Consider the following 15,086-nt stretch of genomic DNA (forward strand, 5'->3'; position numbering starts at 1 on the left):
TTGGACACCAAACAGACAACCTCACATCGACGCCACTACAACTCCGTCTTGGACACCAAACAGACAACCTCACATCAACGCCACTACAACTCCGTCTTGGACACCAAACAGATAACCTCACATCAACGCCACTACAACGTCGTCTTGGACACCAAACAGACAACATCACATCAACGCCACTACAACGTCGTCTTGGACATCAAAGAGACAACCTCACATCAACGTCACTACAACTTCGTCTTGGACACCAAACAGACAACCTCACATCAACGCCACTACAACTTCGTCTTGGACACCACACAGACAACCTCACATCAACGCCACTACAACTTCGTCTTGGACACCAAACAGACAACCTCACATCAACGCCACTACAACTCCGTCTTGTACACCACACAGACAACCTCACATCAACGCCACTACAACTTCGTCTTGACACCAAACAGACAACCTCACATCAACGCCACTACAACTTCGTCTTGGACGCCAAACAGACAACCTCACATCAACGCCACTACAACTCATCTCTTGGACACCAAACAGACAACCTCACATCAACGCCACTACAACTTCGTCTTGGACACCAAACAGACAACATCACATCAACGCCACTACAACGTCGTCTTGACATCAAAGAGACAACTCCTACATCAACGTGTCACTACAACTTCGTCTTGGACACCAAACAGACAACCTCACATCAATCTTGACACCATACAGACAACTCACATCAACGCCATGACACCACTTGACAACACACGACCTCACATCAACGCTTCTACAACCTGTCTTGACCCCCACAGATAACCTCACATCAACGCCACTGATCCGTCTTGACACTTCACAGACAACCACATCGACGCCATTACAATCCCTCGTCGACGGCAACTGAAACGATTACGATTCGACTTTGACGGAAACGATTTTGATCTTCGACTACGATCTTTCGATGATTCGATTTTGATTTTCGAAACGCCAAGATAACTCCGTTTGACGGAAATTGAAACCTTTGATCGATTTCGATGATGGACGTCGGATTGATTATCCATTTCGATGATTTCGACGAAAGATTTCGATCGGAAATTTTCGACAACGTTCGATTTCGATCTTTGATTGATTTCGATTGATACGGATGATTTGTCGACTTTTTGATCTACGATTTTGATTTTGATATTTGATTTATCTGATTTTTGAATATCGCATTTTCGATCTCGATTTTGAAAAGACGGATGATTTTGATGACGATTTCGATTTCGATTTTGAAATTTCGATTTGATTTTACGAATGAAACGGAACGGATTTTGATGACGCGATTGACGGACGATTTTGAACTTTTTGATGATTGACGAGTGATGATTTGATTGATTTTGATTTCGATGATTTTGAACGGATGATTTCGATGATTTTGATGATGAAAAGATTGATTTCGGATGATTTCGATTTTGACGGATTGGATTTCGGATTTGATTTTGATTTTGAAATTTGTTCGGACGACCTTGACGAAATTTTGATGACGGATTTTGATTTTCTGATGATTTTGATTTCGATTTGATTGATTTCGACGGAAGATTTTGATTTGATGACGGATGGATTTTGATTTTGATGACGGATGGATTTCGATTTCGAAATGATTTCGATATTTTGATGATTTCGATTTTGATTTGATTTCGATATTTGATGATTTCCGATTTTGAAATTTGATTTGACGGATTTCGATTTCGATTTTGAAATTTTGATGATTTTGATTTGATTGGACGGATTTTTCGATGGATTTTTTGATTTTGACTTTGAAATGGATTTTTGATTTTGATTTTGATGATCTCGGATTTTGATTTGATTTTGATGATGGACGCGGATTTCGATTTTTCGATGAAAGAGATTTCGGATTTTGATTTCGATGATTTTTGATTTCTTTGGATGATTGATTTGTACTGATTTTGATTGATTTCGATTTTGAAATGGATTTCGATTTTGAGGATGATTTGATTTCTGAATTTTGATGATTTTGATTTTGATGACGCGGATTTTGATTTTGATTTCGATTTTTGAATTTTGACGGATGATTTTGATTTCGATTTTTGATTGATCTTCGATTTTATGATTATTTACTGATCTGCGCAGGATGGATCTTTGATTTTCGACATTTTGATTCTTTGAAATTTTTGTTTTGATCTTTCGATTTTGATTGAGGAATGCGCGGACGGATTCGATTTTGATTGAAATGCCTGATTTGACATTCTTTGATGATTCGCGATTTCGACATTTTGATTGCGGATTTGATGATTTTCGATTATTTGAACTTCGACTTTCGATTTGAGTTTTTTCGACTTCGACATCTGATTTTGATTGAGAAATTTGATCTGATTCGACTTTGACGGACGGATCTGATGAAACGATTCGATTTGATGATCTTTGATTCGACTTTGATCGACGATTGACTTCGATCTTTGATTGACGGACGAAAAGATCTGACTTCGATTTTGACTGGAATTTTGATTGATTCGATTTGATTTCGAAACGACGACTTCGATCTGAAATTTGATGACTTCGGAAACGAGGATTGACGCGGATTTCGACGATCTTTGATTCGGATTTTCGACTTGACGGATGATCTCGATTTTGATTGAAATTCGACGATGATCTCGATTTTGAAATGACGGATTTTCGATTTTGATGATTTCGATTTTGACTTCGATTGATCTCGATACTTTGATTTGAAATTTTATTGATTTCGATCTGGATCTTCGATTTTCGACTGAAAGATTTTGATTTTGATTGATTTGAGGAAATTCGATTTTGATTGAGATCGATTTCGATGAAAAAGATTCGATTTTGATTGAAACGATGATTCGATTTTGATTGAGGAAAGACGGGATTGATTTCGATTTTGATTGATGGATTCGACTTCGATCTTCGATGAAATCTTTGATGACTGATCTTTCGATTTTCGATTTTGACGCGGATTTTGATGAAAAACGATTTCGATTTTGATTGAGGAAATTTTGATGATTTCGGATTTTGATGATTTGATTCGATTCTGATTGATTTTGATCTGATTTTGATTTGATTTTGATTGATTTTGATTTCGACGATTTCGGATGATTTGATTTTGATGAAAATGATTTCGATTTTGATTGATTTTGATTTTGATGATGATTTGATTTGATTGATGCGTGATTTTGATTGATTGATTGATTTGATTGATTTTGATTGATTTTTGATTTTGATTTTGATTTTGATTTTGATTTTGATTTGATTTGATGATTTTGATGCTGATTGATTTCGATTTTTGATTGATTTTGATTTTGATGATTTCGATTGATTTTTCCTGATTTGATTTTGATTTTTGATGCGAGAATTTGAGCGGATTGATTGATTTTGATTTTCGATTTTGATTTCGATTGATCTGATGATTCGATGTTTGATTTCGGATGCTGATTTTGATTTTGATTGAGGATTTTGATTTTGATTTTGATGACGTGATTTGATTTCGATTTCGATGTTTTGATTGATTTTTGCTGATTTTGATTTTGATTGACGGATTTTGATGATTGATTTTGATGATCTGCAAGGTTTGAAGCGATGGGATTTGAACGGATTTCGGATATTTTTATTTTCGATGATTTTGATTGAACGCGGATTTTGATTTTGATTGACATTTTGATTGTTCGACATTTGACGCGTTGATTCGATTTCGATTGAACGCGGATTGATTTGACTGATTGATTTTGATTGAAACCTTCGATTCGATTTTGATTTTGATTCGATTTTGATTCGATTATCTTTGACGATTCGATTAATTCGACGATTCGATTAATTTGATTCGATATTCGACGATTCGATATTCGACGAAACGGATCTTCGACGATTCGATCTTTGATTTTGACGGATCGATCTTCGATTCGACTTCGATTCGACGATCGATTCGATTTCGATCTCGATTTCGACCGATCGATCTGATTGTTCGACTTTTCGATCTTTGATTGTTCGACCGGGATGAAACGATTCGATATCTTCGATCGATTAATTTCGACGAGGAAACTTCGATTTCGATTCGATATTCGACGATCTTTGATTGTTCGACCGGATGAAACTTTATTCGATATCGCGCGATTCGATTTTATCGAGGAAACCGATTTGATTTTGATCTTTCGATCGACGATGAAACGATTCGATTCGACCGGATGAAACCTCGACGGATTTCGACGGATCGACGATCTGATTAATTTTAGATCGACACTTCGATTCGACATCTCGACCGATGAAACGATTCGATCCTCGATATCTTTAATCGAGAAACGATCGATTGATCTTTGATTGTTCGACGAAATTTCGAAACGGATTACGATGACTTTTGATTTTATCCTTTTATCGATGAAATTAATTTCGACGACGACTACGACTTTATGACATCTGTTTGATTGATATTTATGATCGAAACGACGATTCGACTTTTAATTTCGACATCGATGATCTCGATTTGATCTGTTCGACGATTCGACTTCGATCTGATCTGATTACTTCGACTTTTAATTTTCGATTATCGACAGCGATCTTCGACACTTCTTTATCTGGATTGTAGATCGACACTTCGACTTTTATCGATCGATGATTTTGATTAATTTTCGATTCTCGACATCTTTTGATTCGATTACGCGATCTCGATTAATTTTCGATCTTCGATTTACGATCTGATTGTTCGACGACCGACGATCGATCTTTGATTAATTTTGATTAATTTCGACTTCGATTAATTGATCGATATCTTTATCTTTGATTTCGACGACTTCGATACCGATACTTTGATCTGGATTCGATTTATTTAATACTTTTACCGGAGAAAATTCGATAATTTTGATCTTTGATTTCCGGATTTCGATTAATTTTGATTGAGTTTTATTCGATTATGACACTTTACCGATGTTTGGTTTGATTGATTTTGTCGACTTTATCGATAATTTCGATGACGATATTTATCTTTATTTATCTGTTTATTGATCCGACGGATTAATTTCGACAAAACAACGGCAGCAACAGCTTGCCGGCGTTTCACTCCGTTGAACAGTGACGTCCCGCTCTGCAGACTGATCAATCTTGTGTCTTGGGCCAATCTTGGTCACGTGGCGTCAAGGCTGAAATGATCGAGCCATGTGATTAGCAGAGGGGGCAAAGAAAGAAGTAATAAGTTTTAACTGATATTAAATCGCCTATCAGATCCCATCTCTAGCGACCAATCTCATTACCATTCCGATTTTACTGATGACATTATTGAAGAAATATTACCATGGCAACTGTCATAATGTAATAGAGAAAAAACATTTTACATTAATTCTTTGTTTTATTCAAGCAGAGACCATATAATATTATATGGTCTGATTCAAGCTTGTCTGAAGCAACATTGTTTTCTGTGGTGGCGGAGTGCAGTGCAGCTATTGTCGTTCACAACATATGTTACATCTATACAAGGCCTTTGTCAATTTACAACATATGTTACAGAACTGAAACGATCGCAGAATAGAGCGAGTCATCGTCTCGTGATTATGTCCGTTATCTGCTTGGGAGACAAGTAAATACTTGGCTTCACATAAATCACCGTAGCTTAAGTGTTTTTCATATCCTGTATAGAGAGAGGAGATGGTAACCACACTATGTTTACAGATCGTGTCCAGAGATTTTAACTAATTATCGTCGTATTATTGTGGCCGTGAGGCTTAAGTTACTTGTACAATGCCTTGTCCCCTGAGAGCCCCACCCGTCCAGGTGAGATGGAGCATACAGACCCTTATCGATCACCTGGAATGGTTGCAAATCCCGAGAGAACACTAGAAGGTAACGCTCAGGTGCGCTAGGTACATCTCTAGGTAATAAATAAGTCCACCATGCTATTGCCGCTGGGGGACAGGCAATATACACGTGAACAACATCTTGACTCCGTGGGGGGACAGACAACATCGTGGTTCTGTGGGGCACAGGCAATATACACGTGAACAACATCTTGACTCCGTGGGGGGACAGACAACATCGTGGTTCTGTGGGGCACAGGCAATATACACGTGAACAACATCTTGACTCCGTGGGGGGACAGACAACATGGTGGTTCTGTGGGGCACAGGCAATATACACGTGAACAACATCTTGACTCCGTGGGGGGACAGACAACATGGTGGTTCTGTGGGGGACAGCAAACATGGTGGTTCTGTAGGGGCACAGGCACCATGGTGGTTCTGTGGGGCACAGGCAATATACACGTGAACCTCATCTTGACTCCATGGGGGGACGGGCAACATGGTGGTTCTGTGAGGGACAGCAAACATGGTGGTTCTGTAGGGGCACAGGCAACATGGTGGTTCTATGGGGGACAGGAAACATGGTGGTTCTGGGGGGAACAGGCAACATGGTGGTTCTGTGGGGGCAGCAAACATGGTGGTTCTGTAGGGGACAGGGAAAATGGTGGTTGGGGGTCTCATGCAATTTACACGTGAACAACATCTTGACTCCGGGGGGGCACAGGCAACATGGTGGTTCTGGAGGGGACAGGCAACATGGTGGTCCTGTGGGGGACAGCAAACATGGTGGTTCTTTAGGGGGACAGCAACATGGTGGTTCTGTAGGGGCACAGGCAACATGGTGGTTCTGTGGGGGGACAGGCAACATGGTGGTTCTGTGGAGGGACAGGCAACATGGTGGTTCTGTTTGGGACAGCAACATGGTGGTTCTGTAGGGGATAGGCAACATGTGATGGTTATTCTGTAGGGGACAGCAACATGGTGGTTCTGTGGGGGATAGGCAACATGGTGGTTCTGTAGGGGGATAGGCAACATGGTGGTTCTGTAGGGGATAGGCAACATGGTGGTTCTGTAGGGGGACAGCAACATGGTGGTTCTGTAGGGGGACAGGCAACATGGTGGTTCTGTAGGGGACAGCAACATGGTGGTTCTGTAGGGGGATAGGCAACATGGTGGTTCTGTAGGAGGACAGGCAACATGGTGGTTCTGTAGGGGGACAGCAACATGGTGGTTCTGTAGGGGGATAGGTAACATGGTGGCTCTGTAGGGGCACAGGCAACATGGTGGTTCTGTGGGGGGACAGGCAATGTGGTGGCTCTGAGGGGGACAGGCAACATGCTGGCTCTGTAGTGGCACAGGCAACATGGTGGTTCTGTAGGGGGACAGCAACATGGTGGTTCTGTAGTGGCACAGGCAACATGGTGGTTCTGTAGGGGCACAGGCAACATGGTGGTTCTGTATGGGGCACAGACAACATGGTGGTTCTGTGATGGGTGTCGGGGTGGCAACAAGGTTTGACGTTACACCACCTGCATCCAGAACCGCCTAAGATACACGTAAGATACTAAGTTAATGTTCATGCAGATTTGTACACTGGTATATAAGAGGCGTCCGGCTATGTGTTCTATATCATTATACAGGCTCCCTCAATTCAATCATAACCATTTGTGATACAATCTTCAGCCGCAACCATTTTTTCAGATCTTCATGGCTCCTAATAAACAGTTTGTGAGATTAACTCACAGATTTATTGGAATTTCTACATATGACTTTATTTAAACCAGACACAACTGTAACTTGATACACATGTTTTAATTTCTACCCAGCGTCATAACGCCTTTATACAGCAGGAGCTTCCTCCCCGGGGGAACATTAGCCGCGGGATGACTCAGGGGGGATGCGACGAGCTGCTTTGTCATTCACTTTATCACCTGAAAGATTGATCTCACCTGCAATAAGGGTTTCTCTCACCTCGCTCAGGTAACACTCCTTATCAATCACGGCAAATGTAAACATATCAAAGATAAGTGATCACCGACGTCGTCGTCATAATAACAATTTATTACGAAAATATTTTCATTGGAACCGAGCCGTGGCCATTATCTAAGTAGGTGTCAACCCGATATATCGTTTCTTCCTATTTCCGGCAGTGTTCGCCTGAGTGATTTCACTCCACGATGAGCTCATAAAGACACTGACTAGATGGAGGCCTCCATTGAAGGCTTTCACCCCATTACTGAAATAAACAGTCGGTCGACTCATTTGCCGCTCTACTAATTGCTGCTGCCAGCGTTGAGCCATCTTCACAATGGAGGATGACTTCGACAGGAAATCACGCACCAACAATGCGGTGTTTTATTGTGAAATTCCCTCTTTGTTGATACGAAACTTCGGCTGTAATAAATGTTTCAATCATTGATGACTTTCAGCAGCAAGGTGACATTCAAGCGCCCTCGGAGGATACGGGTACGTTTTGGACATAAATTGATTTTTTGAAAGACATGCAGAAAGCAGGACTGACAGACAACAAGACAGACAGGCCGACACCTGGTGTCAGTTGTTGGCCACAAACTGTCCCATCACAATCACAGGTGTGATGATACCTGACGTCACCAGATGGCCCACTCTGTCCACCAAGAACGGTGTGGTGACACCCTGTGTTTGTAGACAGTGCTCACACTGTCCATCACCAACAGAGACGAGATGACAACTGACATCAGCCGAAAGCCAAACGCGATCCATCACTATCATGGGCACACTGACTCCCGGTATCAACTGACGGTCCAAACATTCTACACCACTGGCATGATAACACCTGGTGTCAGTAGGTGATGGTCATACACACTCTAACACCACTGGCATGATAACACCTGGTGTCAGTAGGTGATGGTCATACACACTCTAACACCACTGGCATGATAACACCTGGTGTCAGTAGGTGATGGTCATACACACTCTAACACCACTGGCATGATAACACCTGGTGTCAGTAGGTGATGGTCATACACACTCTAACACCACTGGCATGATAACACCTGGTGTTTGTAGGTGATGTCATACACTCACACCATTGGCATGATAACACTTGCTGTCAGTAGGTATGTCATACACACTCTCACACCACTGACGTGATAACACCTGGTGTTTGTAGGTGATGTCATACACTCACACCATTGGCATGATAACACTTGCTGTCAGTAGGTATGTCATACACACTCTCACACCATTGGCGTGATAACACCTGGTGTTTGTAGGTGATGTCATACACTCACACCATTGGTATGATAACACTTGCTGTCAGTAGGTATGTCATACACACTCTCACACCATTGGCGTGATAACACCTGGTGTTTGTAGGTGATGTCATACACTCACCACCATTGGCATGATAACACTTGCTGTCAGTAGGTATGTCATACACACTCTCACACCATTGACGTGATAACACCTGGTGTTTGTAGGTAATGTCATACACTCACACCATTGGTATGATAACACTTGCTGTCAGTAGGTATGTCATACACACTCTCACACCATTGGCGTGATAACACCTGGTGTTTGTAGGTGATGTCATACACTCACACCATTGGTATGATAACACTTTGCTGTCAGTAGGTATGTCATACACACTCTCACACCATTGGCGTGATAACACCTGGTGTTTGTAGGTGATGTCATACACTCACACCATTGGTATGATAACACTTGCTGTCAGTAGGTATGTCATACACACTCTAACACCACTGACGTGATAACACCTGGTGTTTGTAGGTAATGTCATACACTCACACCATTGGCATGATAACACTTGCTGTCAGTAGGTATGTCATACACACTCTAACACCACTGACGTGATAACACCTGGTGTTTGTAGGTAATGTCATACACTCACACCATTGGTATGATAACACTTGCTGTCAGTAGGTATGTCATACACACTCTCACACCATTGGCGTGATAACACCTGGTGTTTGTAGGTGATGTCATACACTCACACCATTGGTATGATAACACTTGCTGTCAGTAGGTATGTCATACACACTCTAACACCACTGACGTGATAACACCTGGTGTTTGTAGGTAATGTCATACACTCACACCATTGGTATGATAACACTTGCTGTCAGTAGGTATGTCATACACACTCTCACACCATTGGCGTGATAACACCTGGTGTTTGTAGGTGATGTCATACACTCACACCATTGGTATGATAACACTTGCTGTCAGTAGGTATGTCATACACACTCTAACACCACTGACGTGATAACACCTGGTGTTTGTAGGTGATGTCATACACTCACACCATTGGTATGATAACACTTGCTGTCAGTAGGTATGTCATACACACTCTAACACCACTGACGTGATAACACCTGGTGTTTGTAGGTAATGTCATACACTCACACCATTGGTATGATAACACTTGCTGTCAGTAGGTGATGTCATACACACTCTCACACCACTGACGTGATAACACCTGGTGTTTGTAGGTGATGTCATACACTCACACCATTGGCATGATAACACTTGCTGTCAGTAGGTATGTCATACACACTCTCACACCACTGACGTGATAACACCTGGTGTTTGTAGGACTAATCATCACACACTCTCACACCATTGGTATGATAACACTTGCTGTCAGTAGGGATGTCATACACACTCTCACACCATTGGCGTGATAACACCTGGTGTTTGTGGGACTGGTCATACACACTCTCACACCATTGGCGTGATAACACCTGGTGTTTGTGGGACTGGTCATACACACTCTCACACCATTGGCGTGATAACACCTGGTGTTTGTGGGACTGGTCATACACACTCTCACACCATTGGCGTGATAACACCTGGTGTTTGTGGGACTGGTCATACACACTCTCACACCATTGGCGTGATAACACCTGGTGTTTGTGGGACTGGTCATACACACTCTCACACCATTGGCGTGATAACACCTGGTGTTTGTGGGACTGGTCATACACACTCTCACACCATTGGCGTGATAACACCTGGTGTTTGTAGGTAATGTCATACACTCACACCATTGGTATGATAACACTTGCTGTCAGTAGGTATGTCATACACACTCTCACACCATTGGCGTGATAACACCTGGTGTTTGTGGGACTGGTCATACACACTCTCACACCATTGGCGTGATACCACCTGTTGTTCGTGTAGATTGTCGATACCCAGATTAGCTCTCAACGACACAGAAATAGATACAAGAAAGCTCACAAAACACTCACTCATATTTCAGTTTTCTGTGTAAAAGGCCATATATAATTAATTACAAAGTAACGCTTCTGGGCAACTTCAATGTTTCCATGAATAATTATTTTGAAAGGCATAATGATCTTCTTAAATCTTGAACTATATTTTGATTTGTTTTATGCACGTGTGATATCTACAATGTTCATTGAAAACATTAGCGGGAAAAGAAACATAGTGTAAGTTGTTTTTTAATGAGCACTAACAAGTCGATTGACATGGTATGTCAAACATCTCATGATCTGTACAAAGCGCTTCATTCGGGTTTCAGAGGGGTGTGATGGAGGAGTTTGGTTGGGCGGTGTTGTGTAAAGTGTGTGGGGTGGTGGGATGTGGTGTGTGGTAGGAGATGTTATTGTGATTACCTCATGAAATACCCCTAGCTCCTACTTAAATACAATTAATTGTTGGTCAGTTGGTTATAGTCGATGTCCGACAGCTACATGCTCGTGTTTGCCACACACCAGCCCTTAAGCTGACACGCCCCCTTAGGACCCTCTCACGGGCGGAGCGTTACGGTATTGCGTGTCTTATTGGTTTATAAGACGGACTAGGAACGACTCTGCCCCCTCATGCCACCACCCCCCTTCACCACTGTCTCCACTTCCCCCCTTACCACATCACTTTCCTAATGAGCTGGATGGGTTCAAAAGATTGTCTACCAAGCGAACTTCCCATTGGGAAATATTAAAACTCAAAACACAAATACAAATAGGCTGACGAAGTGGGGACTAATCTAATAGAAATCATATGTAGTCTTGATTCCCTTCAGTCGACCGGCTTTCATCGTAGCACCAATATCTCTGATTAGATATCAATTATTTACGCACAAAGTTTACAGATACAACGAACGCTTTCATCATAGCTAGCAATTAGTAGACCACTCTTCAACTCCACACGAATACAGCTAAGGGAGAAACAAAGATGGTCCGAGCACTAGCAATAAGAGGTAATGTTCTCTCCACAATGGTCAGAGGGACGGGGGTCCAAGCTGACCTCATGAACCAATGATTATTAGGGGCTTTCCCCAGCTCACCTGGCGAGAAACGAGCCTTCCTTTTGTAAGACATGCATAATGTAGAAACACTCGTAGAGATACTAGCTCCCTCGCCGGGAGGCGGTTTGGGGTGGATGGGTGAGGCAGTGGGGTGAGGGGTGGCAGAGAGCGTGTTGGCGGACGGTTGGGAGATCAAGCTGGCTACTTCATCCGTCGGATCATCCACGAGCACCATCTCACGTCGTCGAGGGAACATTTGAACCACGCTCCATGAGAGGCGGCAGAGTAATCACCAACAACCTAGCGTAAGCCAGGGTAACTGTAGGTTACATAACAATGACGCTCTAATCCTCGGTGGAAGCTCGCTAGCTAATGGCCAGGAAAACCCCAGTAGCCACATTTCCCTTAGAAATCCAGTAGTCATATTTCTGGTTGAGAACGCAGAAACATAGTTCAGTAGCCATATCATCTGGAAAACTCCAGCTCCTGAATCATACCATCCACACAAACCCAACATTATATCTCCTATCGACTTTTAATAAGCTATTGTATGGTAGCCCTTTAGAAGTAAAACATACGTGTCCTTGATCTAGGCCTTTTGGAGTCATTGATAATGACGACACGTGTTTCACGGTGTTTTTGATTGTATATTAAAATAGTTCCAGTTTATGAAAGAACATTATAAGAACTATTGAAATGTTTAAAAGGTAGTCAATGTATTGACCAGATCTTGTCAACGTCGTTGTACCACAGCGACGTCAATGCAGCTGCCTGTCACCCCTGCTGCTCAAGGTGCCATGCATCTAGGTCAATAGGTTTTCATCCATGCGATTCACGAAGCAGTTGATGCACATCACGATCTGGTTTCGCCGCCCCATAAACCGCGCCATATGTGTAGCACCGTCACCTCGGGCTACAAGTTTATACTACCTGAAACAAGAGTACACTAGTTGTCTTGCACGTAGAACCCGTACGGGAAGAGTAACTAATGAATGTTTCTGGGAGGTTTGGATCATTTATTGAAACATTCCGGTTTTTACGTAATTGCAACATTCATAACAATGGTCATAATTTTATAACAATGGCCATAAATTAATTGTTTGACGCGTCCAGACAACCTGAAGTTACGCGCAGCCCCGTAGTGGAGAGAAACACACACTTTAATAGCTCGGTGTAAATGTTGGTTTGTCAAACAAAACTCCTTGAGAAATCTGCAGATACCAAAAAGGTCCGATGAGGAAAAATGGATCTCTGTACCTCTATTCCCTTGTACCCCACCCGTGTACCCCAGGACCCACCTGTACAGGACCCTCAACCGTGTACCCCAGGACCCTCAATCATGTACCCCAGGACCCTCAACCATATACCCCAGGACCCTCAACCATGTACCCCCACCCATGTACCCCTGTACCTCCACCCATATTGCCTCCACTTGCCCCCAGGATTTCCTTATAGAATCAAAGTCCAACTATTTGAACTAAAATTCGTCGACTATCAAGCTGTTGCATTGTAGTTACAATGTTTTGTGTTTGTACACTTCCAGTTTTACATCTTACTGCACCAGTCCTGGCTCTTGGGTTTCAGCGTCAGGCCATGCGTCAGCACCATCTTCATAGATACTACATCTTCTAAATGCCACGTGGACAGATTTAGTTCTCATGAATGTCCTTTTCTGGGTGTTCTGTTCTCTTCACTGCAAACTGCCCATGCCAGTAAAATGAGTTTTAAAAAAATAAGAAAAAATATAAAAAGATAACAAGTGCAGTTATTAAAACTCTTTGGGAACATTGTCTAAGGTCTTTTGTTGAATTTTGTCTATTGTTACTTGAGACGTTAGAGCGATTATGTACTGTTTGTGTTTACTATAAATATGAGACTGGTTGAGTCTATATTAAACATATATTGATTACAATGTTAATGTGCATACACATTGTACAATGCAAAGCCATATCCTAGCAATTAGCAACAATTAGCAATCCACCCTTGGTCGACCACTCTGTTCAACATGGTGGTGTCCACACTCCCTGTGTTTCCTTAAACTGATCTTCAGTATCAATTACTTACATAACCTGTACAGGTGGAAACCCCTGCTATTGATGACTTTGACGACAATGAGGTGATAAACGACGTTATCAAAGGGAGCTTTCCACGTGTTGATCACGCTTCTAATGAATATTACAGCCACGATCATCGTGGGGAACGTCCAGTTAGTTGACCACGCGTGGCCCGGGGGAAGATGCCACCTTCTTTGGTAAATACCTTCGTAAGGTCGACACATGTTCTCCAATAAATATAATTCCGGAGTAATAATGGTTATCGACAGGTATAGGCCACACCTCGATGTCCGGTGTATAAATGTCGTTATATAAGTAGCCCTCAGGGTGGTCATTATTCTTATAGCACAGTGACTTTGATGGTTCAAGACTGATGGCGTGGACCCAATAGCGAGAACACAGCTGTCTTCACAAGATGGCGCGTGGTGGGGAGATTAATTACCTGTACACTCAGGTGAGACGGGACATTGATTGCCTGTAGTCAAGATTACTTGTGTGATTGTTACCTGGGGCTCAAGAAAATTACCTACACCTTGAGAGCCGGGGTCAGGTGTGGATGGGGGCGACTGAGGAAAATTAATTTGTGGTCTCCAAGTCTGGAGGGGAGATTGTGATAAGCGTTTCTGGCAGCCAGGCGTCAGGTTGTGACGAATAGGCATCAGGGCGCCTGCCCCACGTGAACTACACACAGCAGCAGCAGCGGGTGCCATCGTACTGTAGCAGATATCTTTTCACAACACTGTAATAGCCTGTAAACATGTTTGTATTGTGATAGTATAGGTAGAGAGGATATATCTGGTCATTATGTTTGGTAAATACACGTCCAGGGACAAGACGTGAGTAACAATAACGGGCTCGTTGTATTGCTGGTGACCAAATGACTAATGGAAGGTTGTTTCATGTCACAACACAATAAGTCACATCACTATGTCTGCCTACATGATAAGTCACATCACTATGTCTGCCTACATG

General features: G+C 42.3%; 1 protein-coding gene across 1 annotated transcript; it reads right to left on the reverse strand.

Moving 5' to 3' along the window:
* Positions 1–5,882: 5,882 nt before the first annotated feature.
* LOC124279314 (histone-lysine N-methyltransferase 2D-like) lies at positions 5,883–8,087 on the reverse strand. The gene is made up of 2 exons (XM_046715125.1): positions 7,986–8,087; positions 5,883–7,331 (listed from the first exon to the last, which is right to left on the reverse strand). Exons 1-2 carry the CDS (start codon positions 8,085–8,087, stop codon positions 5,883–5,885), a joined length of 1,551 nt encoding a protein of 516 aa, XP_046571081.1.
* Positions 8,088–15,086: the final 6,999 nt, after the last annotated feature.

Source organism: Haliotis rubra, unplaced genomic scaffold (assembly GCF_003918875.1).
Source record: "Haliotis rubra isolate DU_JTF1 unplaced genomic scaffold, ASM391887v1 Scf25, whole genome shotgun sequence".
Taxonomy (NCBI): Eukaryota; Metazoa; Mollusca; class Gastropoda; order Lepetellida; family Haliotidae; genus Haliotis; species Haliotis rubra.